General features: G+C 37.2%; 1 protein-coding gene across 1 annotated transcript; it reads right to left on the bottom strand.

Annotated features, from left to right (window-relative positions):
* Positions 1-17,847: 17,847 nt before the first annotated feature.
* On the bottom strand, positions 17,848-18,811 carry LOC126691002 (short chain aldehyde dehydrogenase 1-like). The gene is made up of 2 exons (XM_050386088.1): positions 18,774-18,811; positions 17,848-18,640 (listed from the first exon to the last, which is right to left on the bottom strand). The coding sequence occupies exons 1-2, from the start codon at positions 18,809-18,811 to the stop codon at positions 17,848-17,850; spliced, it is 831 nt and encodes a 276-aa protein (XP_050242045.1).
* Positions 18,812-23,512: the final 4,701 nt, after the last annotated feature.

Raw genomic sequence — 23,512 nt, 5'->3', positions numbered from 1 at the left:
ATCATGCTATACAAAAAGCCAACAAAGTAGTGTGTGCCCCAACACAAACAAAATTAACACATTGTAAATATGTGAAGCACACATCACACAAGAGAGTCAAGGAATTGTACCAACACCAATGGTCTTACGGAGTGATTCAAACCGTGGACCACCGAGAGGCTTGGTGAAGATGTCTGCCTTTTGATTGTCGGTGTGTATGAACTCAAGACACACAACTCTTTCCTCTACCAGATCTCGAATGAAATGGTAACGTACCTCTATGTGTTTAGATTTTGAATGCTAGACAGAATTCTTGGAAAGATTGATGGCACTGGTGTAGTCACAGAAGACACACATCGTCTCTTGAGGAATTCCATAATCATAAAGTAATTTCTTCATCCAAAGAAGCTGAATGCAGCAACTTCCAACGGCGATGTATTCTGCTTCAACAGTAGAGAGAGATACGGAATTTTGTTTCTTGCTCATCCATGAGACAAGATTGTTACCAAGGTAGAAGCTACCTCCTGAAGTACTCTTTCAATCGTCCACACTACCAGCCCAGTCAGCATCTGAATACCCGACAAGACAAACATTTGAGTCTTTTGAATACCACAGACCATAGTTTGAAGTTCCATTAATATATCGAATAATTCGCTTAACTGCAGTCAGGTGAGATTCCTTTGGATTAGCTTGTTATCTGGCATAAACACCAACACTGAATGCAATGTCCGGTCTACTAGCTGTAAGATAGAGTAAACTCCCAATGATACTCCTATATAAGGTAGGACTTACTTCTACTCCAAAAGAATCAACATTCAGTTTAGTAGACGAGCTCATGGGAGTGGAGGCATGTTTTTTGGAGTCTAGTCCAAACTTCTTGACAATGTTTCTAGCATACTTCTCTTGTGAAACGAATATACCTTCCTTCTGTTGTTTAACCTGAAGGCCCAAGAAAAATGTGAGTTCCCCCACCATACTCATTTCAAATTCTTTCTTCATCTCCTTGAAAAATTCAATATCACGATCTTCAATGGTAGCCCCAAACACTATGTCATCAACATAAACTTGTGCTATAAGGAGATAATCTTCATCATTTTTGACAAACAAAGTCCGGTCGGCATATCCCCTTTTGAATCCTCTATCTAGGAGGTAATGTGTAAGCCAATCATACCAAGCTCTAGGTGCTTGTTTTAAGCCATAAAGGGCTTTCTTCAATCTCAACACATGATCAGGAAAGTGAGGATCCTCAAATCCTTTTGGTTGCTCCACAAACACTTCTTCATTCAGGTATCCATTTAGAAATGCACATTTTACATCCATTTGATAGAGTTTGAAGTTCATAGTGCATGCAATGGACATGAGAATTCGAATAGACTCAAGTCTTGCCACAGGAGCGAAGGATTCATCAAAGTCTACTCCTTTAACTTGAGTGTATCCTTGAGCTACTAACCGAGATTTATTCCGTATTATCTCTCCGTCTTCATCGGTTTGTTTTTGAATATCCATTTCATGCCTATGACATGAACATTTTCAGGCCTTGGAGCAAGTTCCCACACATCATTCCTCACAAACTGATTCAGCTCTTCATGCATTGACTCAACCCAATTCTCATCTTGAAGAGCCTCTTCTACCCTTTTTGGCTCAAATTGAGCAAGGTAGCAATGATATGTTACATGATTGGCCAAAAGGATGTTTCCTTTTCTGAGGCGAAGACCTTCGTCTAGAGACCCTATGATGTTGCTTTCCGGATGGTTCTTAATTACTCTTGAAGATGGCTTCTTCGATGTGGAGACTTCATCACTCCGTGAGATGGGAGGATGGACTTCCGGAGGAGTAAGAGGACTTGATGTTCTAGACATCGATCTCATTTCCATTCTTGGGTTCAAGGGAGTTGATTCTTTTTCTGGTGTAGATTCTTCAACTTCTATATCAAGAGCTTCGACCTCAACATCGGGTTCATTGGTGCTCGGCCCTTCTCCATCATCAATCATCTCCACCTTAGATAAGGCATCATCAATCTTGACATTGATGGACTCCATCACTGTCTTAGTTCTCTTGTTAAAAACTCTATACGCTCGACTTGTAGTAGAGTACCCAAGAAAAATACCTTCATCACTTCTTGCATCAAACTTCCCAAGATTCTCTCGATCATTTAGGATATAACACTTGCTTCCAAACACTCGGAAATACTTTACTCTAGGCTTCTTTCCATTCCAAATCTCATAGGCGGTCTTCTTTGTTCCTACTCGGAAAAATATTCTATTGCCAATGTGACACGAGGTGTTGATAGCTTCTCCCCAAAACTTTTGAGGTATTTGCTTGTGAAGTAACATGACTCTTGCCATTTCCTGAATCACTCGATTCTTTCTCTCTACCACTCCATTTTATTGTGGAGTTTTGGGGGCTAAAAATTCCTTTTTAATTCCATTCTTTTCACAGAAAGACTCAAATCTTGCATTCTCAAATTCCCTCCCATGATCACTTCTTATCTTGGCAATAGGGACCCCTCTCTCGTTTTGTAGTTTCTTGCACAGAATTTCCAACCTTTCACATGCTTCTGATTTTTCTCTAAGAAATTCAACCCAAGTGTATCTTGAGTAATCATCCACAATGACCATAATGTATCTCTTTCCTCCTAGACTTTCAGTTCTGGTAAACCCCATTAGATCAACATGAAGTAACTCTAAACACCGAGAAGTAGCAATCACATTCACCTTGTGATGACTTGCCTTTTGAAAGTTCAAATAGTGTAAAAACACCCTTGAACGTTTAGACCCTCAATTTACAAAATAACCAATTCAAGCTTAATGTCAAACAACTAGTGTGCGGAAAATGAACACAAGCTATAATATAGAATTGGAAAACTATCTAAGTCAAATTAAAATCACAACCCACAGCAGATAATAAAAGGCAAAGATAAAAGGGAAGGAAGATTCAAATACAAAGACAACACGCGATGTGTTATCGAAGAGGAAACCGAAGCCCTCGGCGTAAAACCTCTCTGCCGCTCTCCAAGCGGTAAACAATCCACTAGAAAATGTAGTTGGGATACATGGACAGCAATAGACCCTCCAAGCCTAATCTACCCAGTGCACCTAAGCCCTCCAAGCTTCTTGCTCCAACGAGGTTACGCCGAACCTTTTTCTTTTCTAGCTTCCCGGATTCCACTACTTGACCATAGCATCAACCAATGTAGATTGGTTCCTTCTTAACTGCTTCCCAGAACATCAAACAGCCCTTTCACAGTAATGAAGATGGTGAGAACAAGGTTTTGGTAAAATGTCTCTCAAGGGTTTAACAATGGAGAGGAAGAGAGTTGAGGAATTTGAAGAGACTCTAATGTATAGATTGTAGGTGAATCAATCTTGTTTTACTCTAGGGTTTCTCTCTCAAAATTCTCTCTGGAAGCTCTCTTTCATATGTGGGTATAAGGGGTATTTATACTGGGGTGAGAGGAGAATGTAAAACGTCAAGTTTTTCAAAACAGGGGTGGCTCATGGCTTGGCTTCGCGACTTGACTGAGTCGTGAGATCTAGTCGCAAGATAACCGTACGACCAGTTGTCCTGTTTTGTCTTGTAGTGCTCCAGCTAGCATGACTGTTCACCTTCTGGCATGCTTGGCACGTGTGCTGCTTCTGGCGGCTTGCAGCCGTGAGTCACCCGCGAGATCAAGCCACGAGTCTCTGTTTTCTTGCACACTCTTGAGCAATCAACACTCTATCTCACTCACTACCCTTACAACAAAACCTACCTAAATACAGGGTTACTAAATGCTAAAATACAAGCAAATTTGGCACGGAATAAAGCCAACAAGATGGTTGATTAAATTCAACCTTACAATCTCCTCCTTTGGCTATTCTGTGACAAAACCCTAAAACAGACTCTAGACTTAACATGTGAGTTGGGAACAGTTGAGCAAAACTCACTCACACCTAATTCTAGAAGCTGTGAAGCACTTGAATCATAAGAACATGAAACTCCTGAAACACAACAATACACCATGATCATTATATGCAGAAAAGCATGAAATGCATATGAAACAGGCTTAAAGTGATCAAGCAAAGATGAAGAGAAGAACCAACTCATGGCTTGATCAAACAGGTAACCACTACAAGGTAGTGATCACAGTGCTCATTCACACTTGGAATGAACACTTGAACATACAGGTTAACAAGAACAATGCAAGTTACTTGTATGCCCAACACTCAACCAATGCATAATACACTAAGTATATGCATCTAGGAACAATCCTACAAGGGCATAAGAGTGACAGTACTTAAAAGAAAATGCAAGACATTTAGATAGAAGTACTGATTTAAACAAAGCATAAAAGACTGCATAAAGCATGGTACAAACCATAAAGCCTACAAATATGCATAAAAACATAACCCTAAAAGCTTACATAAGCAACATGGGTACAAAACACAATATATACTGAATAACATCAACAATATATATAAAGAGTAAACCGAGTTTATAAGTTATGAATTAGAAACAAAAACGTAAACACAGATAAACAATGTCTGTTTTTGACTGCTCCCTCTCAACATATTACTCCCCTTTAAGAACTGCTTCTCTGCTTCTCAACAAAACAGAAACTTATATGTCTCCCCCTTTTTGACCGGAATGGCCAAAGGGTCACTGTCCATGCTGGGTGGTGAAGTTGTCAAGTTTTGCAGACAAAATCTCAATCTGATCCTGCATGGCTGCTATCCTCTCAGAGTGCTCGGTCTGGACCCCTCTGATTCCATCAAGTCGTTCCAGAATGACTTGAAATGCATCTGGAGGTGTATCTGAAGAAGTTGATGCTCTAGTCCTTTTGCCACTCCTCCTGGGTGTTGAGGTTGATGCATGCCCTGCTGCCTCTGCCTCAGTCTCCATTGGGACACCCTCTCCTTCATCACCTTCATCTTCTTCACCTGGAAGCCGAACACTTATCCTTTTGAAGGTTAGCTTGTTAATTGCAGAAGGTGTGGACATGGGACTGATGTCTCGAGGGATTGGAACACCCTTCTTTCTAAAGATCCTCATGAGCAGACTAGGGAAGATCAGTTTAAGCCTAGAAGTGGTTCTAATCTCATCCACAATAGTGTCAAATATGTGGGAACTGATGTCAATGAATGTCTTTTCTTTGAGGTCCATCAGAAAAATTGCTCTTGCACTGTTGATTGTAGTCAACTTCCTTATGGGATATAGATTAAACATCATGATTATAGTGAGACACCTCATGTCCACTGGAAAAGCTGTGGTATTCAAACACTTCCCTTCTCTTTGTCCACCTATCCTCTGTTGTACAGTTTCAATAGACAGAATCCTATCTTTGTAATTGACAAACTCTTGATCTTCTAATCCCTCAAGACCTAGCACGTCATCAATGTCATGTGCATCCAAAGTGAACTCTTTACCTCTAACCTAGCAGCTTAGTTCATCCTCCCTTATTACAGCATTGGAATAAAACTCCCTAATCAGGGGTTCACACACAACTGGGAGATCACACAGAAGCTTTTCCCATCCTCTCCCTTCAAAACAGTTGGGGATAAAAGTGTCTCTCAAATCCTCCAAATCCACAAACCTTTCTTGAATAATTCCTGCCTTTAAGAAGAAGTCCTTGTATCTCTTAAAATGGGAAACAGATCTGAACAGGTTAGGGTCCATTTTTATTCTCTTATCTGCTTTCTTTGCAGGATTTTTCTTCTTTGGGGATGAAGGAGCCATCTGTGAACAATCAGAAAAGGCCACAACAACATAGTACAATACATGTGTAGAACAAATCAGTACTTTGTTATTAACAAAGACAAAAATGCAACCACACAGATGAACTTAAAACACTTAAACCTCATGCTACTTAAATCAACCACACAGATGAACAAGCCTAAAAGTGGATACACAAGAACAACTGGTATAATGCAGGGGAGTATTAAAGCAGCAAAGATTGAAAATGCCCAAAAGACAAATATGTCAATGAGACATACATTTTGATGAGTATGAAATGACCCAGAGAACAAAAGACAAATGCACACAATAGATGAATAGGCACATAATCAGCACAATAAACCCCACAACCAAAACAGGAACATTCTGAATCAACACATTAACATAAGAACAGACAAGATGATTAATCAACAGATAACAAACCCTAGCTAAGCACATGATGAAGACCAAAACCAACAATTTAAACAAGTTCAAACTAACTCAATAGCTTCCACTGGCTACGCATGGACAAGGAGCAACAGCTGAAACAAAAACCCATCTCAAAACAGACACAAATGCGAATAAACAAGAGGAAAAAACACAAAATCAAGTAAAACAGAGTTCGAGAAAGAAAACACATACCTGTTACTTGAAGATTTTGAGTTGAAAGGAAGCAACAATGGAGTTTGAAAATGGTTACACGGAGCGTTTGGGAAGGAGACAGTTGAGAGAGAAGATGAATAGTCACAAAAAGTTCGAGGGAAAACTGAAAAAGATTTGAAAACTGCCCCTATTTTTTCCAAACACGCGTTTTTGGTGACTTAAGTGAGTCGCCAACAAGTCGCCAGGTCAAGCCGCCAAAACATTCAAAGACAAAATTTTGAAAAAATTTTCTAAGTGTTTTTCGCGACTGGAAGGTCTACCTGCGAGAGAGTTGCGAGTTGAGCCACGAAAATCTCTGAGTAACCCTCGCGACTGGACCTTACACTCGCAAACAAGTCACCAAAATTGACCTGCGAACTCGCGACTGAGGCCTGCGACTTGACTTACCCGCGACTGAGTCGCCAAAACAGGGCAAAAATGATTTTTTGAAATTTTCAAATTTTAAGAACAAAATACTTTCCAAAAACACCTAAAATACTCAAAAATCTTTTTGTGCTTGAATCAACAAAGATTGAGCATGTGAAAACACATTTCATCAAGTACAATCACACAAATGAATATGACATTTATTGAACATAAACTTGTGTGTTGTATGTGGATATCAACAATGAGAAAGTCCTTAGTCTAATGTGAAGCTTCAATGATCAATTCAATCAAGGCATACACAATTAGCACTAGATCATGTGACCCATCTCAATTATAAAAGTATGCATATATGACCTCCCACAAAACTTGATTATAATAACTTGGAGCTTTACATTTAACTCCACTTTCAATCATAACATTTGATCTTTTTGATCATTTTGAGACAATCACGTCTCATTGTGAGAGTGATATTTGATATTTTACCTTGATGAGATAGCCTTTGGCTTTTTGAATAAACTTTCACTTTAATTTTTGGTCACTTTCCCTTTTTCCTAGTCGAATACTAGTATATGCGACAGACTTTTGCAACTCAAAATCTCTTTTCATTTGGAGATTTACATTTGGTGAGCTCTTTTTAGCAAAAACAAAAATAAAGAGTGAGAAGATATATAGACACAAGTCTATGCATGTCTCAAGATCAACATAACCATTCACTAATCATTCATGACAAGTTTGAAGATCTATTTACAACAATCACATAGATTTCAAGATTTCTCCCACAGTGATAAGAGTGCAAAGAAACAAGCTATGCTCGAAAATGCACAAAGCCATTAGCACAAAGGTACAAGGCAAAACAAGTTTTGAAACAAAACTCAGCAATGTCAATCAAACTTTTTGATTTTCTATTTTTATGTGATTTTTGGATTTTTGACACAAGAAAAAGATTGATAAAAAACAAAAAGAAAACCAAAAGTATGCACAAATAGACAAACAAACAACCATCAACATAAACAACAAGCAAACAATCAAACACCGTCACAAAGCATAGGAAGAATTAATGCATGAACATGTTGTAATGCTTATGCATGAGTACCCTTTTTCACCCATACGTCACTTGCGTTTGTGGTGATTTCCTTATAGGATTGGGTACAGGAGTTAGGACTTTCAAACCTTCATGTGAAGCTTTCCAAGCAGTTGGTGAATGCACCAGTCATCTTCATCACGTTCATCATTCCGGGATCCCCGTTTTGACCTCTTGATGGTTCACCAGCCCAATTTCTTCTATCATTTCTAGGTCCTTGTGACCTTTGAGGAGTTGCACTATTCATTGCTCTCAGCTTTTGACAATTTGGTCGAGTATGCCCTTGAAGTCCGCAATGATGACACACATAATTTGATCTAGGACCTCTTTGTGGTCGTGGACGAGACTTGGCTCGGGATTCAGACCTACCCACAGATTGATTACGTGAATTCAACAACCGTTCGTTCCCCACATTCCTCTTCTCCTCTATCTTGGGCTTCTCAGCAGTAGGACCAACATCAGCTGATTCTTTGGCCTTTATAAACTTCACTTCTTTAGTGACATTTCCAGATGAGCTACTTCCTCCGGTATATCCCAATCCGGATTTGTCTGAAAAGCTCTTTTGAGATGAAATAACATCATCTAGCTTCTTGGTGGTGACCCTCTCTATTTTAGCATTCGCTTGCACAACCTCTTGCTCAAGAAATCTCACTTTTGTGTAAGCTTCTGACAGCTCATCGTTCAGTGTTTCTATCTCACATTTGGCTTCCCTATATCGAATTAGGAGACTTTTATAGTCCTCCTCTGCCCTCTTCATTTTTCTCACAGCTGCCTTGGCCACCCTTGTGTACTTACCCGACTTTTCTAGGAGTGAGTTATAATTCTCTTGAAGATTGGTTGTGCTTTCATCTTCTTCAGCATTTGATTCTTCAACAACTCCCAATGATTCTTCATCACTATGTTCTCCAAGGTCTCGTACAAGTAGATTCAACTCGTCTGAAGACTCAACATGGGCAATAGTCATAAAAGCTGTATAGTTCCCCTCTCCATCACAGCTTTCTTCAGAATCTGAGTTGGATGAATCCGAGTCACTTAGTGTCATGGCATACACTTTGCCTTTTGATTTCAAATAATTCGGACATTCTTTCTTAAAGTGTCCATGCCCATTGCATTCGAAACAAGTGACACTTTGTGTAGATTGGGATTCTTTTCCATCTTTCTTTTTGAATTCCCTTTTCTCCCTTCCTGAATTTTGAAATTTTCCTTTATCACCAAATTTGCCATTATTCTTGAACTTCAAGAATTTTCGGAAATTTTTTACAAGGTATGCAACATCTTTGTCAACCACATCTTCTCCCGATGAGTCATGGTCTTCCACCATCTCATTAATGGTTTTAAGAGCAAGAGATTTACTCTTCCGTTGATTGGGCAGCGACATTTCATAAGTCTGAAGAGAACCAACCAGCTCCTGGACTTTGATGTCACCAAGGTCTTTGCTCTCTTCAATCGCTGTCACTTTGGCACGAAAACTTTCCGGCAATGATCGAAGGATCTTCCTTACAATTTTAGAATCCTCCATTTTCTCTCCCAAATTAAACTTGCTTACAATCACCTCATTTAGCTTGCTATAGAAAGAGTCAAAAGACTCATCCTCACTCATTTTTAACTCCTCAAACCGAATGGTGAGCATCTGCAGCTTGGTGTCTTTTACTTTCTTCGTGCCTTCGTAAGTGGTCTCCAATATCTTCCATGCTTCTTTGGCAACGGTAATGTGAGAGATCCTGTGAAATTCATTTGGATACACACCACAGAAAATAGCATTGAGTGCTTTACTGTTAGCATTAGATGCAGCGAGTGCTGCCTTATCCCATGTGGATTTGGCTGCCTCAGGTCTGGTCCAACCAATCTCAACAGCATCCCAAACAGATTCATCAATGGAACACAGAAATGCTCTCATGCGAACCTTCCAAAAAGCATAATTACTACCATTAAAATATGGAGGTGCATTTAGGGATTGAGACCGATCCATCTCAATAGGGAGTCAAGGATCACACAATGGTAATGAAACCACTAGAAGTGTACCCACTCTGATACCAATTGAAAGTTCAAATACTGTAAAAACACCCTTGAACGTTTAGACCCCCAATTTACAAAATAACCAATTCAAGCTTAATGTCAAACAACTAGTGTGAGGAAAATGAACACAAGCTATAATATAGAATTGGAAAACTATCTAAGCCAAATTAAAATCACAACCCACAGCAAATAATAAAAGGCAAAGATAAAAGGGAAGGAAGATGCAAACACAAAGACAACACGCGATGTGTTATCGAAGAGGAAACCGAAGCCCTCGGCGTAAAACCTCTCCGCCGCCCTCCAAGCGATAAACAATCCACTAGAAAATGTAGTTGGGATACGTGGACAGCAATAGACCCTCCAAGCCTAATCTACCCAGTGCACCTAAGCCCTCCAAGCTTCTTGCTCCAACGAGGTTGCGCCGAACCTTTTTCTTTTCTAGTTTCCCGGATTCCGCTACTTGACCATAGCATCAACCAATGTAAATTGATTCCTTCTTAACTGCTTCCCAAAACACCAAATAGCCCTCTCACAGTAATAGAAATGGTGAGAAAAAGGTTTTGGTAAAAATGCCTCTCAAGGATTTGACAATGGAGAGGAAGAGAGTTGAGGAATATGAAGAGACTCTTATGTAAAGATTGTGGATGACTTAATCTTGTTTTTCTCTAGGGTTTCTCTCTCAAAATTCTCTCTGGAAGCTCTCTTTTATTTGTGGATATGAGGGGTATTTATACTGGGATGAGAAAAGAATGTGAAACGTCAGGTTTTTCAAAATAGGGGTGGCTCACGGCTTGACTGAGTCGTGAGTTCCAGCCGCGTGATAACAGAACGGCCAGTTGTCCTATTTTGTCCTGTAGTACTCCAGCTAGCATGACTTCACCTTTTGGCATGCTTGGCACATGTGCTGCATCTAGTGGCTTGCGGCCGCGAGTCACTCACAAGATCCAGCCGCGAGACTCTATTTTCTTGCACACTCTTGAGCATTCAACACTCTATCTCACTCACTACCCTTACAACAAACCCACCTAAATACAGGGTTACTAAATGCTGAAATACAAGCAAATTTGGCATGGAATAAAGCCAACAAGATGGTTGATTAAATTCAACCTTACAAATTTTATAATAAAGAAAAAAAATGTTTCAAATTTTTGCTCATTTGTTAAAAATTAATTAACCTTCTATCTGGGACTTTGGCTTACTTTTTTGTTGACAAAAAAATGAAGTTGTTTTTCCCTGCACTTTTCTTCTTCATTAGGAAAGAAATTACACTATCGTTCCAACCAACTAATCTATATTTATATCTGTGATTTCTTTCTTCATTCTCAATCTATATTTAAATCTATGATTTCTTTCTTCATTCTCTCTATCTCTTTTTCTCCAATCTATGTTTTCTTAGCTTTTATCTTTGTTTGATCAAGTAGTTTTCTTAGCATTTATCTCTGTTTGCTCCAATTCTAAGAGAGTGACCATGTGTATGGTTAAAAAACTGTACACTTCAAAAGCAAAAATTTATATCAGTTTTTTTTTCTTCGTTCACATTTACTCCTAGTCCCACTCCTAGGTTTTTTATTATTCTTCTTTATCATATATTTTTATTTAATTATACATTACATATAAATATAATAAGTTATTATGCATTCAGTGGTTGTTGTCTTACTAATCTTTAAACTATTACACGATATAGTTGTATTGTATACTAAATTGTATATAATATGGAAGTTGTATATACAAAAAAAAATATATATAATGATAAAATAATCATTTTATTTTTTAATTGCCTCCATGACAATTGACAAATTCCTAGCTTTGCCACTACTGACCCCCCCTAGAAAACAAATCATGGAGCCGCTACTATTGTTTAGATCTAGGTGAAACATAAATAAATCATATCATACAGCGTGGAAAAATAAATAAGACAATGATATGATTACCCAGGAAAACCAATGAAACTGTTCAGTTTCAAGGTAAAAAACCTGGGAATGATTTAACCTAATTATCCTCAAGGTAAATAAATCCACTAATAGAGAATTGAAGTTTTTACAAAAGATTTAACCCTAAATCTATTATTGCTACCTCTAGTAGTAACTTACGGACATGACCAGGGACGAAGCCATTCTTTGGCTTTGGGGAGCCATGGCCCCCCTTAAATTTTGGAAAAAAAAATCAAGGAGTATATATATAGATTATAGATTTGAGCAATTTTGCTAAAAACAATTACACTTGCCCCCCCTAAGCAAAGTATTTTAAACAAAAAGAAAAAGCCCATTAAAAATTTACAAATCTGAAATTCCAAAAAATGCAAATCAGTAAACCCAAAAAATTAGGCCAACAACAAAGTCACCAAAATAGAATGGCTAAAGAAAATTAAGTACAATCAGACAATTTACCAAAAACATTAGCCCAGCCCTTAAAAAATTTGAAACAAAACCAATTTGACATCAAATCATTCCATCAAATTGCCCCCCCCCCCCTAAAAAAAACCCTAATCCAGAGAGAGACACAAGTACAGAGACGTGAGGCAAAGGGAATGAAGACTGAGACCAAAAATGCAGCAGCATTGCACAACATGTTGGTAGCAAATCTGCTTCAAAGAGAGACCAAGAAAGCTCCAGCACGGTATTTCCCTCTCTCATCTTTGTTGAGCAAAGGTAGAGCCTCTTTTCTCTCAATCTCTGTCTCTAACTCTCTTCTCTCTTTTTCAATGGAAGATGGAGAACTCTCTTATTTTTTTTGTTTGGTTGCTAAATGAAGAATCGTTGTTTCTATTTCTATATCAATACTTTAACTCTCTTTTACTATTTGGAGTTTGGACCCACATACTGGGTATTTTTTATTTTTTTATTTTTTTACGAACTACCCATCTGCTGATTGGGTGATTTTTTTTTTTTTAAAGAATATGCCTGTATGAATAAAGGAGCAACAATACCAATGAATAGAGGAGCAACAAATAATTAATGGTCGTGCTTGTCTTTTAATGTGTTTTTTTTTTTTTAGTTGAGATGGTTTGAAATTTTAATGGTTAGTTGTTAGTATTTAGTAAAGTTTGTTGATTGTAGTGTTATGCTACGTGCGTAGTGTTGTTATGTGCCTTTTTTTTTTTTTTTTTTTTTTTTAAACTTCACCACCCCTTAACTTGAACTTCTGGCTCCGTCCCTGGACACAACCACATACAAGCTCCGAATCCATGGACTCTTCTCTCTTGGATTTGCAGCACACAAGCTCCCACACTTATGACTTTGAGATCCCACTCAAAAATTTCAGATCACCACTTGTTGATCTTTGCAGCAATAACTAGATTCTACCAGCACTTGATTGTAGATCTTGTTCCGATAGATACTTGTGGAGTTAGAAGGTACAAAACCTCTCAGATCTCATAGGTGTAACTCACAAGTCTTCCAAGAGTCTTCAAAACGTAGTTAGGGTTTTCCTTTTATACTTAGGAGTGTTGTACTGAAATGTTTTCACGGGCTTGGGCTTGATTTAAAATTCTGCAGAAACTGTTTTACTACGATTTTCGATCAATCAAGCCTATTCTTTGATCGGTCGAGCTTCACTGAATTTCAATTCTTTTTCTAGCAACTTGAATGTTCTTGAGACTTGACTTGAATCACCTTGAGCAATGTCTAACACCTATTCTAGACATGTTTTTATTCTTGGTTTTCCAACATAAACAAATTAGGACTCTAAACATTTAATTCTAAATCTTTAGAACCTAACATAGATAGGAAGCCAAATGAAACTCAAAATCCTATCAGAAAATTTTGGCTTGGACAAGTACAGAAAAAAGAAAATCACCCCTTTATTCTAGTTTTGGTTAACCCAAGAATGAGAACAAAGAAAAAAGTTTTGAGGCCCAAGCTTCATCTACTGATTCATGGATAAGAGAATGTTAGGACATATGTGTTTCACATGTTAAGAACATATGTCTTGATTTTATGTAATTGGCTTATCCTTTGACAAAACGTACTTTACTTGTATTTGGGTAGATTTAGGATGTTTTAAATACTTCAAGAAACCTTGTTTCAAGATCTAGTATTAAAGCTTTAAAGTCTGTTCAAGAAAACAAGTTCAGAGAGCAAAATCATTAAAGCTCGACAGCTGCATCTATCGAGCTTAAGGAAGCTGTTCTTCATTCGGTGTGCTCGACAGCTGCTCGACAGCTGCTATCTGTCGAGGTTTAAGATTTTTAGAATTTCAATCTAATTTTCTTGGGATCCGTGAATATGTCTTTGGGCCTTCTTTTCTCCTAAACCTAGACATATAAAAGGATTAGTTTAAGGGCTGTCAAACAGTTCACAAGTTGCACAAGCTTTAAGCGAACTCTGTTCAAGCAAATTATGACCGGAGACGAAGTTCTTGCCCTAGTTCATCTCTTTCTCTTGAAGAAGTTGCTGTGTATGTGCACCGTAGGGTTTTGTGACCAAGCATCTTCTTGATCTTCATCGTTTGGATGAACTGAAGAACTTTGCAACCAACAACCTTCTTAGTTGGTGATTAAAGTCGCGTATTGGGATCCGTGCAATTGGTTAGTCATGTACTGGGAGTTGTGCATCAGAAAGGAGAACTGTCACTACAGAACAAGTCCAATTGGGTATTGGGGTAAGGGTTCAACTGTAGGTTGGTAAGGTACTTGGATTCCTTTACTTGTAACCGCTTGTTGTGATAATAGTGGAGTTTCGGGAGTGGTGACCTAAAAATCACCCGATAGGGTGTTTGCCGTTAGGTTTTCCCCATTCGTAAACAAATCACCGCGTCTTTTATTTTCCGGTGCATATTTAGTTTATTGGTGATTTGTTTGTGCTACCACGCGTTTGCATGTTAAATTGATTAATTAATAACTTGGCTAATTAATTAATTTCTATCACAAGGGGTCATTCAGTCTGTGGCCCATCAAAGAAGAAAGATAAAAATTTAGTATTTGTTTGTAAATATATTGATTTTTGTGTTTTTTATTTTTGTTTTCCATTTAGACACTTATGTGGCAATTTTTTAAATGTTAATTAAAAATTATTATTATCAGTAAGCTTTAAGTGTGCCAACTTGTCATTTGTTTTCCATGTCAGCATTTTCTGTAAGTAAGTTAATGGTAGGGACTAAATTGACTGTAACTTGAAAATAGTAGAGACCAAATCGACTTTAAACCCAAAATGTAGGGACTAAAATGATATTTTTGCCTTATATTAAATTAGGGTTATTTTACTAAATGGGTCAACCTTAACATGATCCATTTAATAACAATGTCCAAACCCATTAACTCTAACATGGTTTGTTTATTAAGTAAGTTGACATGACAAAACTCACGTAGCGCATTTAATAAACATGTTGAATCAGTAATTCAAAAGGATGTTGAGGTTGAAGATAATGTGAATTATAAGATATAAGAGCATGGTGGATGATGTGGGGAAGTGTATAGGGAGTAATATGTGATAGTTACCGAATAAATTAAAGGAAGATTTTTACAAGACTATTATAAGACCAACTTTACCATATAGTATTGCATGTTGGACTAGTAAGAAACAAATATCATCATAAAATGAGTGTAACTGAAATGCAAATATTAAGATAGATAAGTGAAAATACAAGGAATATATTACAAAATGAAAAAAAAAAATTAAAAAAAAAAAAAGTAGAAGAAGAATAAAGATAAGGGGTGCAGGGACAGAGCCACTGTTGGACATTGCCCCCCTAATTTTTTCTTTAAAAATATTATTATATATGTGTGTACTAGTTTTAGCAATTTTATTTTATAAAATTACATTTTACTCCCCTTAAACAATATCATTGATTCTTTTAAGAGTAATACTATACTCACAAACTTTTTTATAAACTATTTTAGTAGCAAATTCTTATTGGTTTGCATATGGGCTTACTACTTACATCATTTTTTTACCTACTAATAACTACTTATTACCTCAGTGATTTATAAAAAAAATTTGTAACTCTAGCATTTTCCTCATTTTAGTGACCATAAAAAAAAAAAAAAAAAATTATAGATCTAAAATCTAAAACAAAATATACAAGCAAAAAAAAAAGCCTCAACAACAAAAATTACCAATGGCAAAACTAAAAAAAAAAATCCAATTAACCAATTTTATTCAAAATAAACAACCATACCCTTAAAAAAATTCTAAACAAAAATAATTTTGTTCTTACCCACCCCCCAAAAAAAAAAAAAAAACTTAGCTGTTAAGTAGTAGCAAAGTCAGGGGTTGAAACTGCCATACACAGCCAATAGTAAAACTGCTCTCCCTAACTCAAAGTTCTAGCTCTGTCCTTGAAGAGGTGGATCTTATTGATGAAAAGATGAGAGAGAGTCACTTGGATGATTGCTCATGTGCCAAGGAGATTGATTAACGTACTAGTGAGAAAAATGATAAATTGGTTCAAGATTCAAGTCAAGAGAATGAAAATAGGTAGAAAAAGACAAAAATTAAGAAAAAAAAAATTCCTAACATAAGTTTTTTAAAAAAAATGACGTGTTAATTAACTAAGGAGGTAATAAAAAATGATTTTGGATAATATAGAATTTTGAAGAAAAATACATGAATGACCTGATTACGTACAATCTGCCTACAATATGATTTTTATTAATTTATTACAAGCGAATCAGATAAATGTTGAGACAAATTTTGAGATCGTGGGAAGGTAGGGTCGGTGATGGAGAGGTGGCGGAGTTGGTGAATGGTGATACCAAAAAAAAAAACGTTTCTTTCAACTAGTTTTGGCACATGGTTAAAGTTTTTTGCCATGGTAAAGGACACAGCCAAAACAACTATTGTCTTAATCAATTATTGTTTAAAAATGATTTAAATAATTTCTTAACAAAATTTTGTTTGAATAATTTAATAAGTTATGTTATATATATTTTTTTGCAATGATAGTTTATTAACTTATGTTTTAAGAATTTCCTTTTGGCAATTCACTAAATGATTCTTAACGAATTATTATTATAAATTTTTACTTTAAAATAAGTACCATTTTATGATCATTGATAATATTCCCACATATCGTGTGAGTCTATAGCTAGTTGTATTTAAAAATTGATATATCAAATTATAAGATTTGTAATATCTTTAATGGTTTGGTTAAGGGGTTCCCTTAAGAGATTTGTAAATAGATCATTTTAAGAATATTTTAATACCACTTTTTTGATTGATACATCAAATTATAATGTAACGACCTAAGGAAAAATGCTAGCCACATCTGCGCTGTACCTCAAAAGGACTAGTCACAATTGAGACTCCTTGCAGTTGTTAATAAAGCCCAGTTTAACCCAGTAAATACCCGATGTGAGACTCATCACACACCCACACACATCAAACAATCAATCAAATTGGGGCATCACAATCTCCCCCACTTAAATCTCTAACGTCCTCGTTAGGGCCCACTTTGTGGGGTAATGTCTCTGAGCCCACACGGGATTACCTGACCGGCTCTGATACCATATATAACGACCCAAGGAAAAATGCTAGCCACATCTGCGCTGTACCTCAAAAGGATTAGTCACAATTGAGGCTCCTTGTAGTTGTTAATAAAGCCCAGTTCAACCCAGTAAATACCCGATGTGGGACTCATCACACACCCACACACATCAAACAATCAATCAAATTGGGACATCACATATAAGATTTGTAATATCTTTATTGGTTTGGGTAGGGGGTTCCCTTAGGAGATTTGTTAATAGACCAATTTAGAAATGTTTTGATACCATTTTTACGAGAAATATAAAAAACTGTAAAAAAAAAGGTTGTTTTTTTCTTTTCCTATAAAAAACTACTAAAAATGTTTTATAAACCAATGCACTTAAGACATTCGTTAACTTTTCCCTATCTTTAATATTAGTATTTTTTTGATAGCTACAACAAAGATGAGGGGGGTTTCAAATCCATATTTTCATTAAAAATGAGAATAGTCAATGTCAACGCCACTAAATTAGAAGGCACTTGACTTTAACATCACTCTTAAGATAACACTAAAATAAACAAACAAAATGGAGAAATGGAGGTGATAGTTACAATTTACAACACATACATATGAAGAAAAAAGGCTTTTTAGTGCAGGCTTTTTAGTGCATTTGAGAAAGTTGGATTCGTAAGACTATAACCCCCGTCAACAACAAGGTTCATCCCACTCACATACTTGGACTCATCACTCCCCAAATATAGTGCCGCCTCAGCAATATCTTCGGGCTCCAATACCACTCCCTTCAAGTTTGCACAAGATGAAACAACATCCTCCACCTTATTCTTCTCCATCATCCCCATAGCTTTTATTAGCATAGGAGTTGCAGCTGAAAAAGGAGACACACAATTAACTCTTATTCCATATTGTCCCAACTCCAAGCTTAAATTCTTAACCATTCCCACCACAGCATTCTTTGATGCCACATAAGAATGTGGAACAGCGCCGGCCATTACTGAAGCCGCACTTGAGGTGAAGAGAATGCTACCTTTTTTCACTGGAATCATAACCCTAGCAGCATGCTTGGCACCCAAGAAAGCACCGAAAACGTTGACATCTAAAACTCTTTTGAAATTTTCATTTTCTGATTTTAAAATTCGTGATTCCATGTTGCCTGAAATGCCAGCATTGTTGAACATGATGTCCAGCTTTCCATACTTGGATACAACCATGTCTACGGCCTTTTCAACATCAGATTCATTTGTTACATCACAATGGATGTAAAAGATGGATTCAGAGCCAATGTCTTTGCAAACTGAGTGACCTAGCTCGTCTTGGACATCTGCTATAAGGACCTTAGCACCATGTCGAACAAAAAGCCTTGCAGTGGTCTCACCTATGCCACTGGCACCACCAGTTATTAATGCTACCTTACCTTCTAATCTTCAAGGACAAAGAAATAAGGAAACTAAAATTTATTAGTCTAAACTCTTAGCTAGTTTTTAATATAACATAAATGATAGAAAGAATGTGAATTAAAGAATATAGAGTTTATAAAATGTTGTTATAAGAATACCTTTTGGTGATGGGAGTTGCTAAAGAATTAGCATTCATCTTTTCCTTAAAATTGATGGGAAATCTCTGGGTTTGGTGATGGAGAGGTTGCGGGGGTAGTGATACAATAAATAAGTTACTTTCAACTAATTTTAGCATCTGAAGTTTTCTACCAACGTAAAAGACAGCGAAAACAACTAATGTCTTATTTAGATTAATTTAAGGTCATTCAAAAGTCTATAAATCAATTTTAAATCTTTTGACAAAATTATAAGAGAAATGCTATGTCTATAACATTTTCACAAAAAGCCTCAAGTGTTATGTTGTTATTGGCCGTTACTAGTGGGCAAAAAGTAATAATAGTGGTGGATACAAATTAAAACTAATAATAACTTATCAACTAAGATTTTTTGTAAAAAAATTATAGATGTACTTCTCAAATTATAAAGATCTAAACATAGGCATATGGAAAGAAATTTCCTGGCATTAAATACAACTTTGCGTGTTTATGAGTCACAAATCTTATAGATAATCAAATTGACTACTTGACCGGCATGATTTAAGAAAAATGATAACTAAAGCTATCTACATGTTTAAGATGACGTTTATCCAAAAAAACAAAGCACTTCTAAGATAACAAGCCTAATCCTAATAGAGGCACAAGATCATCCTTAGTTTGCAAACAAAGTATTTTACTTGTATACTAATAAGGTCAATTGACTTTAACATCACTCTTAAGATAACGCCAAAACAAAGAAACAAAATTGAGAAATGGAGATGATAGTTGCAACTTGCAACACATATATTGATACATCTGTGTTCCTACATTATATTATATTGATGTCTACAAAGACATTGGCTCAAAGACATTGGCGCAAAAGCATTTTTCCTCTTGCTTTTTAGCGATATAATATAATGTAGGAACACAAATGTAAGAGATGGACTTTGAGCCAATGTCTTTGTAGACTGAAGGCCAAGCTCGTCTTGAACATGATGTCCAACTTTCCATACTTGGATACATCTATGTCCACAACCTTTTCGACATCAGATTCATTTGTTACATCACAATGGATGTAAGAGATGGATTCAGAGCCAATGTCTTTGTATACTGAGAGGCCAAGCTAGTCTTGGACATTTGCTATAAGGACCTTAACACCTTGTCGAACAAAAAGCCTTGTAGCAGTCTCATCTATGCCATTGGCACCATTGGTTATTAACGCTACCTTACCTTCTTATCCTCAAAGACAAAGAAATAAGGAAACGAAAATCTATTAGTCTAAATTCTTGGCCTCTTTTTAATATAACATAAATGATAGAAAGAATGTGAATTAGAGAATACAGAGTTTATAAAATGTTGTTATATTAGTACCTTTTGGTGATGGAAGTTGCCAAAGAATTAGCATTAATCCCTTAAAATTGATGGAAAATCTCTGCCAAATTGAAGATGTGAGACACATTTGTGAATGTCCCCTTTATTGTTCGTAGATACATTATAAAGGAGAGGGTCAAGTGTACACAACTTGAATAAATTATAAATGTTAGGGACATATTTTATGTAAATTGGTTAATCCTTTGACAAAACTCACTTTACTTGTAATTGGGTAGATCTAGGATGGGTTTAGTACTTCAAGAAACAAGTGTTCAAGTTAAGTATTGAAGTCATGCAAATCTGACCAAGAAACAAGTGAAGAAGAGCTATTCACTAAAGCTTGATATTGAAAGTTCAAAAACGTGTATAAAACACCCTTGAACGTTTAGACCCCCAAATACAAAATAACCAATTCAAGCTTTATGACAAACAACAAGTGTACGGAAAATGAACATAAGCTATAAACAGAATTGGAAATCAATCTAAGCCAATTATAAATCACATCCACAGCAGAAAATAAAAGGCAAAGATAAAGGGAAGAGAGATGCAAACACAAGGACAACACACGATGTGTTATCGAAGAGGAAACCGAAGTCCTCGGCGAAAAACCTCTCCGCCGCCCTCCAAACGGTAAACAATCCACTAGAAAATACAGTTGGGATACAAGGACAGCAGTAGACCCTCCAAGCCTAATCTACCCAGTGCACCTAAGCCCTCTAAGCTTCTTGCTCCAACGAGGTTGCGCCGAACCTTTTTCTTTTCTAGCTTCCTGGATTCCGCTACTAGACCGTAGCATCAACCAATGAAGATTGGTTCCTTCCTAACTACTTCCCAGAAATCCAAACAACTGTCTCACAGTGATGATGATGGTGAGAACCAGGTTTGGTATAATGCCTCTCAAGGATTTGACAATGGAGAGGAAGAGAGTAGAGGAATTTGAAGAGACTCTAAGATATAGATTGTGGGTGAAACAATCTTGTTTTTCTTTAGGGTTTCTCTCTCAAAATTCTCTCTGGAAGCTCTCTTTCAATCGTGGGTAAAAGGGGTATTTATACTGGAGTGGGAGAGGAATGTGAAACGTCAGGTTTTACAAAACAGGGGTGGCTCGCGGCTTGACCTCGCGGCTTGACTAAGTCGCGAGATCCAGTCGCGAGTTAACCGTATGGCCAGTTGTCCTGTTTTGTCCTGTAGTGCTCCAGCTAGCATGACTGTTCATCTTCCAGCATGCTTGGCACGTGTGCTGCTTCTGGCGGCTTGCAGCCGCGAGTCACCCGCAAGTCCCAACCGCGAGTCTCTGTTTTCTTGCACACTCTTGAGCAATCTTCACTCTATCTCACTCACTACCCTTACAACAAACCCACCTAAATACAGGGTTACTAAATGATGAATTACAAGCAAATTTGGCACGGAATAAAGCCAATTAGATGGTTGAATGAATTCAATCTTATAATCTCCCCCTTTGGCTATTCCGTGACAAAACCCTAAAACAGACTCTAGACTTAACATGTGAGTTGGGAACAGTTGAACAAAACTCACTCACACCTAACTCTAGAAGCTGTGAAGCACTTGAATCATATGAACATAATACTCCTGAAACACAACAATACACCATGATCATTGTAAGCAGAAAATTATAAATGCATATGAAACAGGCAATATGTGATCAAGCAAAGATGGAGTTAAGAAACAAACCATGGCTTGATCAACCAAGTGAACACCACAAGGTAGTGATCACAGTGCTCATTCACACTTGGAATGAACACAAGGACATACAAGTTAACAAGCACAAGGCAAGACACTTGTATGCTCAACACTCAACCAATGCATAACACACAAGGTATATGCATCTAGGAACAATCCTACAATGGCACAAGAGTGACAGTACATAAACCAAAATGCAAGATATTTAGATTAGAGTACTGATTTCAACATAGCATAAAGGCTGCATTAAGCAAGGTACATACCATAAAGCCTACAAACTATGCATAAAACATTAACCCTAAAAGCTTACAAAAGCACATGGGGACAAACACATTATATTGAATAAAAACTTAAACAATATAAACTAAAAGTGCATAAAGTTTCTCCCCTTCAAAGTGATGAGAAGTTGTGATGCACTTGGAACATATATACTTGTAACCTAAAACACTTGCACAAAACACATTAGACCCTCAAGGTAAAGCAAGTAATAAAAGGACAAGTATAATATAACAAGCAAATTGCAATCAAGTAAACATAATGTAAAACATATGAGCAACTTGATCAAACACCAAAACAGTCATATAGAAATTGTAAGGTTGAATTTATTCAACCATCTAATTGGCTTTATTCCGTGCCAAATTTGCTTGTAATTCAGCATTTAGTAACCCTGTATTTAGGTGGGATTGTTGTAAGGGTAGTGAGTGAGATAGTGTGAAGATTGCTCAAGAGTGTGCAAGAAAACAGAGTGTCGCGGCTGGGACTCGCGACTGGACTCGCGGCTTCAACCCGCCAGAAGATGCACACGTGCCAAGCATGCTGGAAGATGAACAGTCATGCTAGCTGGAGCACTACAGGACAAAACAGGACAACTGGCCATACGGTTAACTCGCGACTGGAACTCGCGACTTAGTCAAGCCGCGAGGTCAAGCCGCGAGCCACCCCTGTTTTGGAAAAACCTGACGTTTCGCATTCCACTCTTCTTTAGTATAAATACCCTTTTAACCCACGATTGAAAGAGAGCTTCCAGAGAGAATTTTGAGAGAGAAACCCTAAAGAAAAACCAGATTGTTTCACCCACAATCTCTACCTTAGAGTCTCATCAAATTCCCTCACTCTCTTCCTCTCCATTGTCAAATCCTTGAGAGGCCTTTATACCAAACCTGGTTCTCACCATTATCATCCCTGTGAGACAGTCGTTTGGAGTTCTGGGAAGCAGTTAGGAAGGAGCCAATCTTCATTGGTTGATGCTACGGTGTAGTAGCGGAATCCGGAAAGCTAGAAAAGAAAAAGGTTCGGCGCAACCTCGTTGGAGCAAGAAGCTTGGAGGGCTTAGGTGCATTGGGTAGATTAGGCTTGGAGGGTCTATTGCTGTCCTTGTATCCCAACTGTATTTTCTAGTGGATTGATTACCGCTTGGAGGGCGGCGGAGAGGTTTTTCGCCGAGGTCTTCGGTTTCCTCTTCGATAACATATCTGGTGTTATCGCTTGTGTTTGCATCTTCTTTCCTCTCTATCTCTGCCTTTACATTAATCTGCTGTGGTTTATTTTGATGTGGCTTAGATAGTTGTTTAATCAATTCCATGTTATAGCATATGTTAAGTTTCCGCACACTAGTTGTTTAACATATTGCATGTGTTGATTAAATTGGTTTTTGGGGGTCTAAACGTTCAAAAGTGTTTTTGTACACGTTT

Source organism: Quercus robur, chromosome 7 (genome assembly GCF_932294415.1).
Source record: "Quercus robur chromosome 7, dhQueRobu3.1, whole genome shotgun sequence".
In the NCBI taxonomy this organism is placed as follows: domain Eukaryota; kingdom Viridiplantae; phylum Streptophyta; class Magnoliopsida; order Fagales; family Fagaceae; genus Quercus; species Quercus robur.
Note: the sequence above shows the minus strand (reverse complement) of the source record. Positions and strands in the feature narration are given on the sequence as shown.

What these genes read in the sequence shown, in the direction of transcription:
- LOC126691002 (XM_050386088.1), bottom strand. Translation starts at nt 18,811, where the DNA reads ATGAATGCTAATTCTTTAGCAACTCCCATCACCAAAAG. An exon ending in GCAACTCCCATCACCAAAAG is followed by an intron (nt 18,641 to 18,773) that starts GTATTCTTATAA and finishes TTGTCCTTGAAG; the next exon opens with ATTAGAAGGTAAGGTAGCAT.